Source organism: Melospiza melodia, chromosome 13 (assembly GCF_035770615.1).
Source record: "Melospiza melodia melodia isolate bMelMel2 chromosome 13, bMelMel2.pri, whole genome shotgun sequence".
In the NCBI taxonomy this organism is placed as follows: Eukaryota; Metazoa; Chordata; class Aves; order Passeriformes; family Passerellidae; genus Melospiza; species Melospiza melodia.
Window position 1 is genome coordinate 21,299,129 of NC_086206.1, and position 19,178 is coordinate 21,318,306.

At 56.4% G+C, this 19,178-nt stretch overlaps 1 protein-coding gene and 1 long non-coding RNA gene across 2 annotated transcripts in view; both read left to right on the top strand.

Annotated features, from left to right (window-relative positions):
- LOC134424079 (uncharacterized) overlaps positions 1-1,243 on the top strand; it is a 157,375-nt gene extending 156,132 nt beyond the window's left edge. Inside the window, exon 7 of the long non-coding RNA XR_010029332.1 lies at positions 1,188-1,243. This is a non-coding gene — a long non-coding RNA (uncharacterized LOC134424079). The remainder of the gene's footprint in view (positions 1-1,187) is intronic.
- Positions 1,244-1,307: 64 nt separating this feature from the next.
- On the top strand, positions 1,308-15,654 carry ZNF469 (zinc finger protein 469). The gene has a single exon (XM_063168179.1). It carries the CDS (start codon positions 1,373-1,375, stop codon positions 13,880-13,882), a length of 12,510 nt encoding a protein of 4,169 aa, XP_063024249.1. The 5' UTR covers positions 1,308-1,372; the 3' UTR covers positions 13,883-15,654.
- The last annotated feature ends 3,524 nt before the right edge of the window (positions 15,655-19,178 follow it).

Genomic DNA, 19,178 nt, shown 5'->3' on the forward strand with positions numbered 1-19,178 from the left:
TTTGGCCGCGGAGCCGCGCGCTCGGCCCCGACCCCGGATCCGTTTCACTCTGCAGGGTGTGAAATTGGGGAGGAATTCAGGCCTGGGAGCTGGAACCAGAGAGGGGGGATGCAGCCACCCCTGTCTATCCCGAATATCCCAAATTAACACAGCGTTGGGGGTGCTGGGTGCTCAGATTCCATGTGGGAATGGAGAGGTGAGGTCCTGGATAGATGCAGGGCGCTCCCTTTTTCCTTGGAAAATCTTCTGTGCTCAGGTCACTCCAGGGCAGGATGGGTGAAGCCAGTGGGGTTGGGATGTGTGGGAATTACACCCAGAAGCAGAGGAATAAACTGAATTTCCTGCTGCTCACGCCCTCCCAGCAGCGCCGTGCCCTGACCCACTGCAGCAGACAGTAAAGAAACATTTCCAGTGAGGGAGGAGAAAAAACCCCTCACTGTTTCCAGCAGACTTCTCTTTAGAAAACACACTCTTTAAAGCTAAACTTCACCCTTCTTTTTATTAAAACCTTCTTCATATAAAATCCTGGTGGCGCCTTTTAAAAGGCTGCGCTTGACTTGTGCTCCGTGTCCAACGCCCCGAGGTCTGGGTTGTAAAATCAGCTGGGAAATTCGGGACTCAGCTTTTCTGGTTTTGCCTCCTTTATAACATCTAAAATTTCCAGGGCAATTCGCAGGGAGGCTGGTGAAGTCCTTTCTCCAAGGATTTCAGAGCAATGAGGGGCAGCTCCAGGGGGAAAGTGCAAAATCCTTTCCCTTCGCCTTCCCTCCAGCAGCAGGGACCTGGGGACACGGGAACATGAGGACACAGGCGCACAGGGACACGGGCACTCGGGGACATGGGGACAGAGAGCCCTTCCCAGGATGCCTCTCCCAGCCCATCCCGACAGCCCTTCCCACTAATCCGTAGGTGGAGCTCTTCTGTCATCTTTTTCTGCTTATGTTGCTAAGAACTAACCCAGAAATAGCTTTCCCGGGAGGAAAAAAAGTGCTTCCTCAGCAGCTTTTGCCAGAGGTGAACCGCTCTGAGCATCCTTTGAAGAGCCTGAAGCTGCAGGGCTTCACCCCAGCGGGAGGGTTGCCATGCCCCCTCCTCCAACCACAGCCCAAGAAAAGGGGCCAAAATCTCTCCTGGTCCCTTCCCTGACTGACTCCCAGCCTTCCCCTCTTGTCTCCTGTTCACTGCAGGTCTGGAGGATGCGGCAGAGCCCTGGTGGCCCTCGGGACCCACCCACAGCCCGGCCCCGGGGAGCTGCTGCCCCTCTGCCGGTGCCCGTCGGAGGGGGACCATGCCCGTGACAGGGGCACAGCAGCTCACAGCGGGACAGGAACGGGACAGCGGGGCTCTCTAGCCTTGTCCCCTCCTCGGTATCATGACTGGAGAGACCCAGCATGTTTACACCATCAGCGATACTGAGGCTGGCCCCAAGGAGCCCGACAAGGATTTTGGCTGTGAAGGCTGCGGGGACAAGGATGGCAGGGCGCTGGGCGGGGAGGGGACATCCCCCTTCCCCAAGGACAAGGAGCCCCACAGCCAGCGGGAAGCCGTGATCCGGCCGCAGCAAGCGGGGAAGATCGACTTCAAATCCCTGCAGTGCAAGCCCAAGTTCGGCAATGACAGCACCTGGGGAGAGGCCAAGGGCAGCCCGCTGTCCCCGCCGGGGAAGGGCCGGGCCCGGGAGCGCGGCCGGCGCTCGGCCAAGGGCGAGCGGGGCCACCAGCAGCTCTACCGGCTCAGCATCGCCGGCGCCCGGCCCAGCCCCACCATCGGCATCGCCTACCCACAGCAGAAGGTGACGCCCCCAAAGAAGCCGGAGGTGACCCCCACAGCCGGCAGCTACCGCTTCCACGTGCCCGGCATCGCCCAGCGCGACGCCGAGCTCCGGCCGGAGGAAATCGCCTTCGGCCGCTGCTTCCCTGACACCGCCAGCAGCCGGACCTCCGCCAGTTATACCTCACAGCCCGGCCCCAAGGGGCAGCCCCCCGCCGCCGGCGTCCCCCTCAAGAGCCCCGGCACCCATGGGCAGCTACATTATTTAGAATTCCAGGCAAACCGGGCCGAGTCCTGGCCTTCCCCGGAGAAGAGCTTTGCCGGTGCTACCTACGGGATCTCGGTGCAGAAGCCCAGCTCCTTCTCCGAGGGTGGCAAAGTCGCTGTTCACGGCCTGGGGGCTTTGCCGTGCCAGTTCCCCTTCCAGCTGCTGCACGAGGCGGGCAAGGAGCAGTTCCACAGCAGCCAGGAGTACCTGGACGTGGGAATGGCCGCCACCGCCCAGCTGGCTCCCGCTGCCTTCGCCTTCCACTCATCCCCCAGAGAGTGGCCGGAGGAGCCGCCGGGTGGGGGCTCCTACGAGAGCGTGTCCCCCGAGGGGAGGCTCTATGGGCTGCCCGCACCACCGCCGCCACCGCCCTTCCTGCACCCGCCGCCCCCTCCGGCCCTGCACCACGGCTCCTTGCCCTGCTGCAAGGGCAGGGCCGAGCATCCCGCCGAGCCCACTGGTGCTCTCCCGTCGTCTGGTGCTATCGACCAAAACCCAAGCACTTTCCAAGAAAACCAAGCTGTTTTTCCGTCTAGTTTACACTCGCCTGCCATGCCAAAGCCGGTGGGGAAGAGGCAAGCCTCGGCCAAGGACGGCGTCCCCGGCCCGCGGCTGCTGGCGCAGAGCAGCCCCCTGAGAAGGAGCGTGCCACCAAAGCCCCTGTCCCAAGTGCACTTTCAGAGCAAGGCCTATTGCAGCTCCCCCGCGGGAGCCGTGCCTTTCGAGACGAGCGTTCCCACTACGGCACCCACCCACCCCCGGCTTGTGCAAGCTTGGGAAGGTGCCACGAAGGCGTTTTCTCCCATGGACCAGAATTCAGCACCTTATTCAAACCCTGTTGGAAACCAGTTCTCATTCGAGTGCCAGTCTGGCCCCGAGCAGAGGCAGCACAGACAGAAAAATGCCGGGCTGCCTTGGCAGCAGATGCACCTCCCTCCTGCAGTGCCTGGTGCCAACAGGCTGGAGCTGTCAAGACACATCAGCAGCCAGAAGCTCCCCTTCCCCCTGGGCACATCGGACTGGCAGGGCAGCGGGAAAGCCCAGAAAGGGCCCCCCATAAGCAATTCTCCAGGGTACCACAGCAAAAAGCTGTTATCAGGAGAGAGCCTGCAGAGGGGAGATCCCAGCGTGACGGGAGCTTTCTCCTTTGAGAATGGGAAGGAACCAGGGTCTCCTGCCTGCGACTCGAGAAGCAAAGCCCTGTTCTACACTATGGCTCCAGCAGCTCCTCCTCCCTCAAGGAGTTCATCGGGCTCAGGGCTGGTCCTGCCACCATCAGCCTTGGCAGCTGCCTCCCCTTGTGAGTCCCCACTGCCGTCCCCTGTCCCCAACCCCACATGTGGCAGCACCTGCTCATCGCTGTCCCCCATGTCCAGCAGCCCACTCAACTTCGAGGACAGCCAGATGTCCGGAGCGCTGACATCCTCGCCCTTCTTCCAGCACCCCTGCCACGCCAAGGATGCCAAAAAAGCCTTCCACCCCTCCGAGGTGCTGAGTCCCAGCTCACTTCATTACCACCCCCCAGACTCTGTCAAGTCATTCAGCTTCCCTCCGGATGCTCTGAAAGAGGACAGCCTCCTGAAATGTGCCCCGGGCAGCCCGTTCCACAAACCCAGCGGGGAGGTGGCCAAAGGATGCTCGGATGGACTGGATGGGGAGCAGCCTCCACCACCCTACTCCTCCCATCACCTGCTGGCCACCTCCCTGAGCAGTGCCAGCCTGGACCAGCTGGACGTGCTGCTGACCTGCAGACAGTGTGACCAGAACTACAGCAACCTGTCCTCCTTCCTGCAGCACCGCCAGTTCTGTGCCTCCCACCCCTCTGCCCAGGCAGAGCCTAGGGATACTCCCCGTGCAGCTGAGGGGCACAAGGTGCTCCCACCAGAGCCTCCCAAAACCCCCGGCCTGGCGCTCTCTCCAGACCCCCAGGGACATCTGTTAGCGTTAAACAAGAGTGATGATTTCTTGCTGGACGGGGAAGGCAAAAGCGAGGGCAAGGAGGATGCTCTGAAGGGCGGCCTCTTCCATGGCCTGGCCGCCGGCTCCCTCCCGCTCAGCGCCTCCGACCTGGACATCGACGATGCCAAGCTGGACAGCCTGATCACCGAGGCCCTCAACGGCCTGGGGTACCAGTCTGATAACCCCGAGATCGACAGCAGCTTCATCGACGTCTTCGCTGATGAGGAGCTGCCGGGCGTGAAGGCGGCTGGCACGGCCCACAAGGCCAAGGAAGGGCAGGCCTCGGAGAGCAAATCCAAGCAGGCAGCAGAGGAGAAGGCAGCAGGAGAGGCCAAGGCTGGCTGTTTTTTTGAAGATGGGGAGCGGGTGAAGAGAGGCCCAGGAAAGCGACACCGCCACAAAGGGAGGGTGGCACGGAGGGTGGCACCTCAGGAGCCAGATCCTGGGCCAGAGGGAGCAGAGAGGGCACCCAGGCTGAGGGCAGGCAGGAAGAACAGCATCCCACCAGCCAGCACCCCCAGGAAACTCGGCCAAGACCCTGCCAAGAACGAGGTGGGGCCAGGCATGGCCTCCAAGAGCTCCAAGCCACCGCGGTTCTCCATGAAGGACGTGAGGAAGAGGAAGCCCCGAAGCGGGACGTGGAGCAAGGAGCTCATCCACAAGATTGTGCAGCAGAAGAACAAGCTCCACAAGCTGCAGGTGAAGAGCAGCAAGCAGGCCCAGGTGCCCCAGGCCACTGAGAGGCCGCTGACAGCCACCAAGGAGGGTGGGCTGAGGGAATATGACTACGTGTCTGACTCGGATGAGGAGGGGGCAGAGTGCAGCAAGCCCCGGGGCAGGAGGAAGCGTGGCACGAGATTCATGGGGAGGAGCAGGTACAGCTTCAGCAAGAAACGCCTGGGCAGGAGTGAGAGGGCCAGAGAGAAAGACCCAGCCTGGAGCTACAGCCAGAAAAGGGATGGTCAGAAAAGGGAGGTGCGGGAGGACGGGGATGTCCCGAGTCAGGAGGATGCTGAGAAAGAGGATTGTGCTGCCAGAGCCCGAAGGAGGAGCAGCCACTCACCTGCTGGCAGCAACCACAGCGTGCCCAGGGAGATGGGCATGAGCCCACCCTGCGCTGGTGGGGCTGGTGACAAGGGTGGCACACAGAGGAGGAGGCGCTCGGGCGGCCCAGCCCATGTGCCAAGGACTCCCCTCAGCCCTCCCCAGCACAGCAGCCCAAAGATGAGCCAGGAGAGCAAAGAGGACATTCCCAGGGGGAGCAGGAGGTTTGGCTCAGCCAGACCTTTGCTGGCAGGCTCCAGGACACGGCCAAGTACTGAACCAGATGTTTCTGCCATGGACTGTGCAAAGGAGGAGCCATCACTGCAACCCCAGGAAAGGCAAATGCCCAGCACGGCCACCCCAGGCAGGAGCCCTGCCAGCTTCTCCTCTAAGGAGGGGCTGGAAGAGCCCAGAGGAGCAGCAAAGCTCCCGGGTGAGGCAGGAGAGCCCACCCTGCAGGCTCAGGGCTCTCCTGAGCTCACCGTGGACCACCAGAGGCAGCAGTTTGCCCCTTTCCCAAGCGAAGGGCTGAAGTACCACGCAGAGGAGGTGATTGCTGCACCTCACAGCAGTAACAAATCGAGTCCTGGCCGTGGGAGTGCCACCTGCTCGGAAGCAGGAATCAAATTCACAAAGGGACAGGGGCTCTGTGACACTCAGAAGGATTATCCCAATCCCACAGCAGCTCCCAGCTACGGGGGGGATGCAGTGGGAATGATGCTCGCTGCCAAGACACCCGATCCCTATGCCAGCAGTGACAACACATTTTTTGATCCCAAAGGCCTTCCCGGTCACTACGAGGACAACCTCTTCCCAAAGCCCCCAGCCCTGGGCTCCTCCCACATGGATGACATGTACCTGTGCCGGGATGACATCAGCGCCAGCTCCTTTGAGCAGAAGCACTCCAGCATCTCCCCTTTCACCACGGAGATGCCGCAGGGCAAAGTGTCCTCCCCTCTCGGCTTTGACTCCTCGTCGATATTTGGCGAGCTGCCCGTCTCTGAGTTTGATCCCTATGAGGGCAAGGACGGATATGTGACACCCTTCCCCTGCGCCCCCCGCAAGCCGCTGCCCTTCGAGCAGCCCTACCCGCCCTTCCTGCCCGAGAAGGACTGGTCCCTCATGGAGGACGTGGCTCCCATGCTGCCAGAAGACATGGCTCAGTTCCACAGACTCTCTGTGGAGAAGCCACCGGCCAAGAAGTTCCCCGAGGAGCAGGAAGGAGCTGTGCCCAGCAGCCAGCTCTCCCTGCCGCTGCCAGACAGGATCACGGATTACAGCGTGGCTTTCATGAGCAACATTTCGGATGACGAGCTGGAGATCAAGCGCTTGGTCACGGAGCTGGAAAGCCAACTGCAGAGCAGCAAGCTGGACTCCGAGGTGGCCGTCACCCTCCAGAAACCTGAGCCAAATGTGGCTGCCCACCTGCGAGCACAGGGCGCCGAGCGGTTCCCGGTGCTGCCGGCAGAGCCAGAGGCAGGCCAGGAGAAAGGGCTGGTTTTGGCAGGTGAGCTGGGCAGATCGAGCCTCTGCACTGGGGAGAGGCTGGCAGGGGACAAGCCAGATGTGGTGGCTGCCCGTGAGGACTACGAGAGACCCAGGGAGCCCTGGGCGTGCCCGCTGGAGCTGGGCTCACTGGAAACCCGGATGGGCATCCCAGCCCCGCTGGCCACGAACCATTTCTGCTCCAAAGACAGCAGTGAGCAGCTCCAGGGAGCTGAGGCCACTGAGGAAAGAGACCTCAGGAAGATGGAAAATGGGGCTTCTTCCAAAAGTCTACCTGGCTCAAGCACAACTGACCAAACAGAGGCTCCCATCTACACCAGCCCTGTGACAAAAAGTCCTCCTGTTGTCACCAACTCCATGTTCCCCGAGACCATGGGTGCAGCAGAAGTAACCAAAGACCCCCTGCCATGCCAGTGCAGTGCTGAGCGCTTCCCCGTGCCAGGGAAAGCAGACACTGATCCTGCAGAGATGGAGAAGTTTGATGCCCATCTTCCAAACCCTAAACCCCAGTTTGGCTTTCAGCAGGGTCCCGCCCCAGCCTTGGATCTTGCCTTTTCACCTCATGTCAAAGAGGTCCCTGATACAGAGGAAAACCCCTTGAGCAGGACTGAGCCTCCCAAAACAGTGAAAAATGCTGTGGATCTCAAAGAGGGTGGTGATGGGCCTGGGCTGGTGGAGGAGACGGAGGAGAGGAAGAGTCCCAACACCTATCAAAGCCCTGCACCCAGTGACAAAGCCTTCAAGCCCAAAGTGCTGTTGCTTGAGATGCTGAGTGCACCCAAGGAGACTGACCACCCTTCCCAGGAGATGATGGGGGCATCCCAGGAGGCGTCTGCCAACCCTCTGCAGCAGCTCCAGCTCTTTGTTGCCCGGACGGTGAAGAACAACGAGGAGGAGCTGTTGATGCCCTGCTTCCCCGGGCTGCTGGCTCCCTGTGCCACCACCCACGTCCAGACAGAGCACCAGGAGCAGAGCAGTGCTGCCTTGGAAGGAGAAAATCAGACCCAAGGGGAAGGGGATCTCCCCAGTGGAAGCAGCACTGGAAATATCGCTGCTCCAGGGACAGAGGTGCTTTCTCCCAGTGGATGTGAGCAGCTGGAGCTGTTGGATGCAGAGGGCTCTCACCATGCAAAACAATCCATGTCGGCAAAGCCGGAGGTGCACAATAATGTAACAGAGCTGCAGCACTTAGCAAATGAAGCCCCAGAGCCGAGGGACATTAATATCCCTGCGGATGGTGTTTCCCAGGAGCACGATGACCTCTCAGCACCCAGCAGCACCGCCGTGACCTCGCTGCCAGGGCAGGGGAGGAAAGATGATCGGCTCAGGGAAGAGCAGGAGGGAGATAACAACACAGCGACCTTGGCATTTAGGAAACATGAGCAATCCCACCCCAGCCGTGGTTTGCTCGAGGAAGAAACGCTGGGCAGAGAGGAGGGAGAGAGGCTGGAAAGGAGTTGGGTGGGGAAGGGGGCACAGCACCAAGGCAGTGCCCCCGCCAGTCCTGTCAGCCCCTTTGGTCCCTCTGAGGGGGATCTCCACCAGGATCGCAGCTTGGGGATGGAGATAAAAGCCAGCATGGTCAGTGCAGATGTTCCCAGAGAAGGGAATGGCAAGTTGTCCCTCAATGGCTGTGATTACACAGGGGAGTCTCCAGCCAGCCTGCTCTCACCAGCCAAATATTCCAACCTCAAATGCTGGCAGAGAAGTGGCACTGAGGGAGAAGAGGTCCCCAGTTTAGGCACTCAGCTCTCAGATGAGAAGAAATACACCTCCTCCCTGCCTGCAGCACCAAGTTCATCCATCACAAAGAGTTGTCCTCCCGAGGCCAGCAGCCATCACATCCATCACACCGTGAGCCCAGCAGAGCAAGGGACATGGGAAGGGGCACCTGCCTTCCCTCCCTCGCCGCATCCCTGCGGGGCTGTGCCAACAGAAGCGGCTGAGGAACATCCTCATCACCTCCCTGATGGTGTTTTGGGTAGCTGTGAATCACCTGGAAGAGAGGGGACAGTGAGACCCTGCACTCTGCTGCATGGGGATGGTCTGGTGGGCTCTGCCTTGGAGATGGGTGGTCCCCAGGAGCCGCCTGGGAAGGACTGTTCTCTTCCCTGCTCGCCGCCTTTCCACCAAAAGGGTGTTGGGAGAGAGATCCCCGAAAACACCAGTGCTGTGCTGCCAAATGTTAAAGAAAACCAAGAGTGTGCCATCACAGACACAGTCATTAACTCCACCCCTCCAGAAACCCAGGATTACCCAACCCAGCCCACAGAGGATCTTCTGCCCGTGGAAGAAAGGGAGGTCAGCCTGAACCAAGAGAACAAGCTTGAGAACTGCTCCCATGTCAGGGATAAGCATCCAAGTGAACCAGAGGCTTTGTGCAATGGTTTTGCTGTTCAAGACATGTCAGCTGCCATCAGCAGATGTCTTACAAGGGTTGGAGATCTTGGTCCTGCTGAATTAAATGGCCACGAGTTTCCAGGGGCAGCAGAGGTGAGACTTGGTCTTTCCAAAACCACAGAGAGTGAAGGAAAGAGTTTAAAAGGGGAGAACTCCAAAAGCCATGGGGTTGCAGAAGCTGGGGGTTGTGTGTTGAACAGCGTGGGCCAAGGAGAGGACTACACACCCAGCAATACTCCAGACCCATCCCAAAATGAGCTCCACAAAGGAAGGAAGCCCAATGGACTCCCGGTGACCTGTGACATTTGTTCAGCCACTTTCCGCTCCAAGCCCGGCCTCACCAGGCACAAAGCTGTCAAGCACCAGGTGAAGAATGGTGGTTTGCCACAGCCCAGCAAGGCTCCCAGGTCCTCTCTGATTCCTGCTCACAAGACATCAAAAGCAGCCCAAAAGGTGCCCAGGAGGAGCCCGAAGGCATCAGTCAAAGACAGAACCTGCAGCTCACAGGCACTGACCTCCACCGTTGAACGCATCCCCAAGAAAATACTCCCAGACCTGGAGAAAGAGCCCAGCACGCAGATGCAGGAGGTGGTGAGCAGGGTGCTCAGCGACCTCAGTGTGATCTCCTTGGAGATGTCCCAGGAGCTGCACCACACTCGTGTCCTGCAGAGGGAGGTGAAGGCAAAGGGACCGCGCCTGAAGGCAAGGGGATCGGGAGAGGCAGCAACTGGGAAGGATTCAGGATGGCAGACCAGGAAAGGAGAAAAGGGCAGAAGGAGCCAAAGCAAAGATCTCGGTGAGGAGAACAGCAGTTCTGAGAAGCAGCTCAACAGGAAAGTGAGGCGAAGGAAAGCGAAGGTGTTTCCCAGCAGGAATCGTCCCAGTGAGCTGGAGGAGAGCACAGGTCCTGCTGCCCTCAGCTCCAGCCTGCCCCAGATCATGGAGGGCTTGCAGGAGCCAGAGGGTTGCATCTCCACAGAGGAGCAAAACAGGACCAGCACAGCCCAGCGCTCCCAAAAAGCCAAAGAGTCCTCTGGTGCAGCCGAGCTTGAGGAAGACCTGGGCAGCAGGATGGGGTCTCTGAAGGAGATGGTCAGCAAGGAGACAGCCACCGGCACAGTCACCTGTCCTGGGCAGGTGGAAGATCCAGATGCAGTGGAAGACACACAGGCTTGCAAAAAATGGATCAGCGGGTTTGTGGAGCAAGTGGCGAAGGGATGGGGCAAGGTGGGCACAGAGCAGCATCGTGGTGCTGATGGCACAGAGGACATGGATGCTGGGACAGGGGACAGTCCTGTGGCAGGCAGTGACACCAGGGACTGGAGTGGTGCCCTGCAGGGTCCCGTAGCTCCTGCTGAAGTGGCTTTGCTGCTGGAGAACCAGGATTTGGGAACCACCCCGGATGTTCCTGGGCATGGTGCTCTGCAGAGCTCGCCGAGGACCAGTCCTCCTCCTGCAGAGCCAAAGCGGTGGGTGAAGGCAGATGTGCCACCAGGCAGGGAGCACTGCGGGGACAGCACGGCCTCCTCAGACCTCCAGGGCTTTTTTGACGATGATTCCACCTTCTCCCAGCTGTTCCCCAGGGATGAGCAGCTCGTCCGGAGGAAGTGCACGCGGGTGTACGGGAAGCGCAGCAAGAAACCCAAACCTGTCCCCGAGGTCAGCCTGCAGCCAGCGGGGGCCATCGACTTCTTCACCATCCGCCTGGCCTCTGACCTCAGCGACACCAGCTCCTTCTGTGTCACCAGGGAGGACCCTGGTGAGTATGAGACCATCTCCGTTGACGATGCCCTGATGCTGAACATGTGTCATGGCAGCAAGGCAAAGAGCGGAGATGCTGCTCCAGATGGATCTAAAAGCACCGAGATGAGATTGGACCAGGAGGTGACCGACCAAGGGAAGGAGGACATTGACCTGGAGGACAACATGCTGACCTTCTTGTGCCAAAACAGCCACATGGACAGCGTCCCCAGCTTGAACATCTGGGGCAGTCTGGAGAAGGAGGGGGAAAGCCTCTCTGCCGAGGACATGTTTGAGCCTCTGATGGAACTTGAGGATGAGCATTCGCTCCAGGAAGTGAACTCTGAGCCCCCTGACCTGGCAGAGGAATCCTACAATGCCAAAGATAACGGGGATTCAGACTCCCCTGAATTTCACACCATTGACATCGAGATGCTGAATGCAAAGCTGAAAATGAGAGACATGTGCTTCTTCAGCCCTTGCGAGGATCTTCCTGGCCATGACGAGGACAGCGCTGTGAGTTTGAAACCAAAGTCGGGCAAGCACAGGAGCAAGCTGGAAGATGGCAAAATGGGGAAAAACCGCGGGGACATCACCATCAAAACCAAAGACAAGCAGTACAAATGCAAAGTCTGCTTCCAGTGGTTCCTGACGCTGGGGGAGCTGGACTTCCACAAGCTCTCCCACAACCCTTCCCCTCCTCCCACCTGCTACATGTGCGTCCAGCGCAAATTCAGCTCCCGGGAGCAGCTGCGGGATCACCTGAAGGAGAAGCACGCCAGGAACAAGGCCGGGCTGTGGGCGTGCGGGATGTGCCTGAAGGAGATCTCCGACGTCTGGATGTACAACGAGCACCTGCGCGAGCACGCCACGCAGTTCGCGCGCAAGGGGCAGGCGCAGAAATCGGTGATGGGCCTGCCCGGCTGCTTTGGGGAGGACAATGCTGCTGTCACACACTTCCTCAACACCATCATGTGCCGCAAACCCTCCAGGTCCTCCCAGCACGGCGACTCCAGCAGCCGGCATGGGGTCAGCAGAGAGAGCAAGAGCCCCAAGGAGGTGCCCCTTGAGCAGGAGAAGGTGATGAAAGAGCCCATGGAAAGCAGTGTCAAAGTGAAGCCACCTGCACCCAACTCGTCCAAAGCATCCTCCAGCCCATCTCCAGAGCACGCAGCAAAAGGTGAAAGCACCCCAAAATCTGTCCCCATGCACCCAGACTGCAAGGACCCCTCCCGGGACTGCCACCACTGTGGCAAACAGTTCCCCAAACCCTTCAAGCTCCAGCGGCACCTGGTCGTGCACAGCTTGCAGAAGATTTACTTGTGCCACAAGTGCCCCATGTTCTATCAGGAGACCAAAGAGCTCCGGAGCCACCTGAGCCAGGAGCACGGCGTAGTGGAGGAGCAGGAGATCAAGCACACCACCCTGTACGCCTGCGAGCTCTGCGCCGACGTCATGCACGTCATCAAGAAGTCCTTCATCTGCAGCATGTGCAACTACACCTTCTCCAAGAAGGAGCAGTACGACCGGCACATGGAGAAGCACCTGGCGGGCGGCAGCAAAACTTTCAAATTCCGAGGGGTTATGAGGCCTGGTGCTGCCTGCAGGGAGGGCAGGGAGAAGGTGAAGGAGGACGGATCTCTCCGGGAGGGAATGCCACCGAGCAAGAAGCGGAAGGTGGCTCACCATGGCAGCTCAGTCCCACACAGGTCACCAGTCCACCTGGACCCCACGAGTGACCTTCAGCTGGTAGAAGCTGGAAGCCCCAGCCTGCAGGTTCCCACTGAGTCCTTCCCAACAGCACCTGGTGGCCTGGGAGCACCCCAGCCCTCCATGAAGGCAGAAGTCATGGTGGGTGACTTCTCGGAGCTCCTGGCAGAGATGGAGAAGTCCCCATTTGACCCTTTGCCACCACCACCCTGCCTGTCCCCATCTCTGCCACCAGCTGCTGCTGGCAGCCCTGAGCTCAGCCACATCCCTGGCCTGTCCATCGAGGAGCTGGAGAAAGGAGCCTTTGATGGGAAACCACTTCCTTTCTTGGACTCGCCTGAGTTTCCCATGGACCTTGCTGGCTTGGCTTGTCACCAGGCCACCAACCAAAAACTGTCCCCTCCCCTCCTGACCCAGAAACGTGGCGGTGCTGATGCCCATAAAACAACAAGCGCAGGCAACAAAGATGAATTCAGGGCCTGTATCCTGGAAAATCCCAGCACAGACACCAACGCCGTGGAAGGCATCCCTTTTCTCCAGCTTGCCAAGAAGGTCTCAGAGCTTCCTTCTCCTAAGGCAGAGTCTCCACAAGCCCCAGACACCCACAAATGGGGCAGCCCCAATGATGCCTCTGCCTGGGAAGGTGCAGCTAAGCCAGCATCTCCAGAAGGTGCCCACCAGCTCCTGCCCCCAAAGAACAAGTCAGCATCACCCCCAGTCAACAGAGCTTCCAAAGATGCAGTGCCACCAAAGAAAACCGTGAGCAGTGAGGCTGCTCCTGGTGTGGGCAGCCTCGAGGAGGCTCAGCAGCCCATCTCAGGGAAGGAGAAATCCATGCCTGAGGCTAAGGACAATAATGCTAACACCAAGGACCAAAGTGGCAACCCAGGCAAATCCAGCAGCCACCAGCCCAGAGATGAGGTGGCCAGCAACACCACGAGACACAGCAAGCTTCACCCCAAGAGGAGGAAAGAACACAAGTCCCTGAGCCACCGGGGCAGCTCCGGCTCCCGGGAGAACATGGAAGGAGATGGGAAGAAGAAGAAAGCCCGGCCACCATGCCCGGGCAGGAGCGAGAGCACCGCAGAGCTCAAACGTGGCAGCTGGAGCAGCGCCGAGGCTCCCACCCCGTCCCCTCCTGGCAGGAGGGACACGCACTGCAGCAATCTGGCACCCAAGCCCAGAACGGGCCCCCAGCTGAAGAAGATGGTGCTGGACCCTTACAACCAGAAGAAAGGGGAGCTCCGCCACGCCAACGGGGACGTGAGGCGCAGGAAAGCCATCCTGGGCAAGAGCCTGCACCAGGTGCTGGCCAAGGGGCCGGCGCCGTCCCCGCGGGGCTCATGGCACGGCCACCGCGCGGCCAAGGCGGCCGGCCCGGCCAGCTACCGCAGCGCCGAGTCCCAGAACAACCTGCTCAGCCAACTCTTTGGGCAGAAATTAACCAGCTTTAAAATTCCTCTAAGGAGAGATACTTCAGAATAATTTATGGAAGTGACTTATGGTGATCCTCAGCTGCTTTCATGGGGTTTGCAAGGGAAAAAAATTATCAAAGCATTAAATTCGTTTGTGTAGCATGATTTCTCTGTCTAGCTTAAATGAACTTGCACTGCAGCCTCTGTGAAATAGTTTGCTTTGTGTCTACTAATCTACTTTAATTCACCTGATTTATCATGCAAATGCTAGAACTTTGATGTTGCTGATGATTTTCATGAACTGAAATTGTAATCGCTTTGGGCAGACTGAATCGTCGAGAGCAATTGCTTTATTGCAGAAGTGCTGAGGTTATAAGGATACTTGCAAATCTCAGACCCTTTTGAGTCTGTGTCTGTGTTATCTTTGTACAAAGTACTTGAAGAGATGAACTTCATTCCGTAGACGTCTTATTCATAAGGTGCAGTACACTGTAGAAAGCGATTTTTTTTTTTTTTTTTTTTTGTGGAAGATTTTGCACAAATAATCCCGTACAATTCATTTAATTGGGAGCTGGCCTGAGCGATGATACAATTAAAAAAATTAAATTAAGACCCAAGTGTCCTATATTTTGACAGCCATCCCTAAGAATTTTGTTTCTACATCGTCAAGAGAAGGACGACCCAGCTCTGGGGTTCTGGGGCTGTCGGAGCCCTCCAGAGGATGCTGCCACTCTTTGACCACTGTAGACGATGGGACTGGAGGAGAAGCGTCCCCGCGAGCAAACTGCACCTTGACACTTGTGACAAACTCTGATTTTTTAGGGTTTCTTGGGGTTTTTGTGTGCGTGTGTGAGCGTGTGTGTGTTTTTTCTTTTTGTTTGTGGGGGGGGGTTGTTTTGTGCAACGAGAAAACTGTGCCAATTTACCGCAGCAAAAACCGGTACTGTCCGAGTGCCCTCAACGGTATCACTTCTAAACTCTCTTACTGTATTGACGTAGTGGCTCTATAGGTATCCGCTTGTACTATGCAGTTACTGGTGCTATTCTTCATTTGTAATGTGAATACAGACTTCCTTGATTGAAAAAAAAAATGGGGAATTGGTAGGGAGAAGGGATTATCTGTCAAAAAAAATGGAGCAGGAAAAGAGAATTAAAAAAAAAAAAAGGGCCAATTCAAAGGGGAAAACATTCAGCCTTAGGGAGAAAAATTAACTTTGGGGGAAAATCCAACTGGGGGGAAGAAATACAACTTAGGGGGAAAAAAATACAATTTTAGGGAAAAAACACAACTTTAGGGAAAAAGCTCCTCTATGCTGGTACTCCATAGTGTCAAAAATGTTACGTCACATTAAACGAGCGCGTTCTACAACCAAACTTTTGGATCCAGAAAGAAATCTCAGGTGCAAATGAGGACATGGAAAGATTTTATTGAAATACTCCCAAGTCAAGGAGGTGAAGTAATGCACTGATGTGATATGAACAGTCAGAGTACTTTGCGTCTGTCCTGCAATGATTTTTTTTGTTTTGTTTTAGAGTTAAAAGGAAAAAAAAAAAGAGGCTTTATTCTGTTAATATGTATCTTTACAATTCTTTGTATTGTATAAAAAACTATTGTAGGTAATTTACCTTGGGTGCAATGTGTTCTGTCAAAAGTTTTTATTTTGATATTTTGTCCAGAGAAGCAGAGAGAGAGCAGGAAACGCCGTTTTATGATGTTGTCCGTGTGCTTTTAAAGTGCCTCTTTAATATTGTTAAATAAAGTATGAGATAAAAATATGGGGTGGTACTGTAAAGTCATCCATGATTAATCTTTTCAAATATATTCCAATATTTTCACAGAAATTCCATGTCTGCGTGATGTTTGTGGGATGTTTGAGGCGTCCTCTGTAAAGGGGCTGAGGAGGTCCTTGATGGACTGCTGTCACCTCAATGGTTTGCAAAGTGGTGGAGCTTCTCAACACTGAAGATGCTCCTGCAGCTCCTCTTCCTCACAGATCTTGTCCAAGTGCTGCTCATGGCAGGAGAGTCTTGCCCTTGAGGGGAAAAATCCAAGGTGATGGTGGTGGTGGCTGGTTTGGTGTTCCTCAGCTGGTGGTGGTGATGGCACAGTTAGGTCATCATGGATTGGCCATTGTCACAGCCCAATTTGGTCATTACCAACTGGCAGTGGCAACAGCCTGATCTATCATCATCAGGTGGTGATGGTGGTGGTCCAGTCTGGTCATCATCACTTTGTGATGGTGATGGGGTTACCTAGTTTGGTCATCACCAAGTGTTCATGGCCCAGGTTGGTCATCAATTTGTGGTGAAGGTGGTAACAGTGATGGCGATGGAGATGGTGATGATAATGGCCCAGTTTAATCATTCCCCATTTTTGATGGTGATGATGATAATGATGGTGTTGATGGTGACGGCCCAGTTTGCTCATCTCAGATTTATGGTGGTGTGGTGGTGATGATGAGGATGGTGATGGTGACGGCCCAATTGGCTCATCCCCAGTTGTTCGTGGTGATGACGATGATGGTGACAGTGCTGGTGACAGCCCGGTTTGCTCATCCCAAATTCATTATGCTGATGATGATGATGGTGCTGATGACGTCCCACTTTTCTCATCCCCAGTTGTGATGGTGATGATGACAAAGATGACAGTTTTGGCCATGGTGATGATGGCGACAGCCCAGTTTGCTTATTCCCGATTGATGATGATGATAATGATGATGATGATGAGGGGCCATTTTCTTCATCCCCATTTGATGGTGATGGTGATGATGATGGTGTTGGTGATGATGATGATGATGGTGAGGGCCCATTTTGCTCATCCCTTTTTGATGATGATAGTGATAATGATGGTGTTGGTGATGGCGATGATGATGATGCTGCTGCTGCTGGTGATGACAATGGTGATTGATGATGATGATGATGATGATGGTGGTGGTGAGGGCTCATTTTGCCCATCCCCATTTTATGATAACGATGATGGTGATGACGATGGTGATTGATTATGATGATGATGACGGTGCTGCTGAAGGCCCAGTTCTCTCATCCCCGCTTTGTCCTCGAGCTGACCTCTGCGGCCCCGCCGGGCTGGGCTGGGAGCCCCCACAGAGGCGGTGTATTCCACCCATCCATCCTTTAATTCCTGTATCCCATCCTTTAATTACCGCCGCAATCGCAACACGGAGCCGCTGTCAGTGAGAGATAGCTCGGCACCGCCGGCTGGGATCCTCGCCACTCGGGGCTTGTAACTAAAACTGCAGGATTAATTTGATTAATTGATAGAATTATTTTCCAAACTACTCTTTTGTTTATGGAGGCTTAAAATGCTTGCCGCCTGCACCCTCCTGGTGTGTTGCAGAGTGGAGATAAAGTGGCTGAAAATAATTAGTATGGCTTAATTTAGGGAAAAAAATAACCTCAAAAGAATTTTGCAGAAAATTTAAGGCGGCACATTTTACTTTGTTTTGGCAGGAAATATTATGGAGCTGGAAATGGGACTTTTATGTTTTCCCTGTGCTATATTTCACCAGGGCAGCAAACCTGCAGGGCGGAGGAGGAGATTTTCATGCCTGGTTGTTACCAGAGCTCTCCCACACCTCCAGATTCATCACCTGGGCACCTGGAAATGAGTCTGCTGGGAGCCAGGGGAATGCTGCAGGGATGGGACCCATCCCCAGGGCCCTGGATGGGTGCAGGGACCCCTTCCCAAAGCTGCACCCATTTTCTGGAAGCCCAAGACATGAGTGATGCCCACCTCTGGCTCGGGAATGCCACTCCCCAGGGAGATGTTGGCATCATCCCCCCATCTCTGGGGGCTGAATTCTTTAATTTATCCTTTCCCCTCTAAATGTGAGTAGGTTTTTTCCCCCCTGTTCTCCCCCCCACCCATCAGCTCCTCTGAGCTGCCCAAAGCCCCCGGGTTTGCTGAGTCCTGCATTATCCAGCAGCGTTTGTCCCTCGGGAGATTGCAGGCCCCTGTCACCGTAATTCCTGTGAGGATGCAAAGCTTCTCCCTGTGGGGATTAACTCCCTGCTCAGCAGCAGGGGACAGCAGCACAGGGGGGCTCCCCTGGACCCAGCACATCTGGGGGTCCCAGCCCTGCAGCCCCAGGATATGGGGCCAGTCTGCACCCACATGGGGTGGGACAGATCCAGGGGCTGCAGGGTGGGTCTGATGGGAGCTGCCTGGCATTGATGGAGCCCCTCAGGGGGGATTTCTTGGCTTCTTGCCACCACCCTAAATTTCCCTCAAGCTGTTTGCTGTTCAAGCCCCCCCAAATCTTTTGTCAGCCCCAAAGCCAAGTTTCTGAGCCAGAGGTGCTTTAAGCCTCTCCATAAAGCCTGGAGGATAACAGGATCCACCATGGTTGTCACGCTGCAAGCAGGGGCTGAAGATTTAGGAATATTTTTTTTTTTTTTTTGCTTTTGAGTCAAATCTGGCCGTTCCTTGCACAGCAGGAATTTAAAGCCCAGCTCCCACTTTCCTCCCCAGGGTGTGTGACAGGGAGGGATCCTGACAGGGTGCTGAATTCATGCAGGAAAACCTGCAGCCCTGGGGTTGTGAAGAGTGGGAAGAGGAGCACAGGAGCCATGCAGCCCCCAGGGATGCCATCCTGCCAGCAGTGATGCTCCTGAAGCCCAGGAATGGCTTGGATTGCTCCTTTTGGGAATTAGAACATCATTCCTACAGGAGGAGATAGTAAGAGGGAGGGGGAAATAAGCACTGAGACATCCCAGCCTTGGATTTGGGGTGTGGGGGCCGCTCACCCACACATTCCCACCTGGTTCAGGAGCACCCAGCACCATTTCTACCAGGGGAGGTTTAGGTTGGATATTGGGAAAATTTCTTCATGGAAAGGTTTGCCCAGCCCTGGCCCAGCTGCTCAAGGCAGAGCTGGAGCCCCCAGCCCTGGAGGGGTTTAAAAGCCACGTGGATGTGGCACTTGGGGACATGGTTCAGTGGTGGCCTTGGCAGTGCTGGGGCTCGATGATCTTGGAGGCTTTTCAACCCTAAACCATTCCAGGCTTGGGATTTGGTTCAATCCCAAACCCTTCCACGCTGCCACCGCAGCTCCCGGAATTCCACAGCAGTGGGACGTGCCCAAGTCAGGGAGGAACATGCCCAAACCGTGCCCAAACCGTGCCCAAACCATTCCCAAACCATTCCCAAACCGTGCCCAAACCGTGCCCAAGCTTTGCTCCTGCCCCGTCCCACCCGTGTCACATCCATGCCCAAGCTGTGCCCAAGCTGTGCCAAGGACCCCGGGCTGAGCCAGGGCGGGTGACAAGTGGCACCCAGGGCCGGGTTCTCCTGCCAGCAGGTGGCAGGGCCCTTCTGCAGGTGATGCCAGTCCTCCCTCTTGGGACAA

Bases quoted from the DNA above. Each gene is read 5' to 3' on its own strand.
- ZNF469 (XM_063168179.1), top strand. From the start codon at position 1,373: ATGACTGGAGAGACCCAGCATGTTTACACCATCAGCGATACTGAGGCT.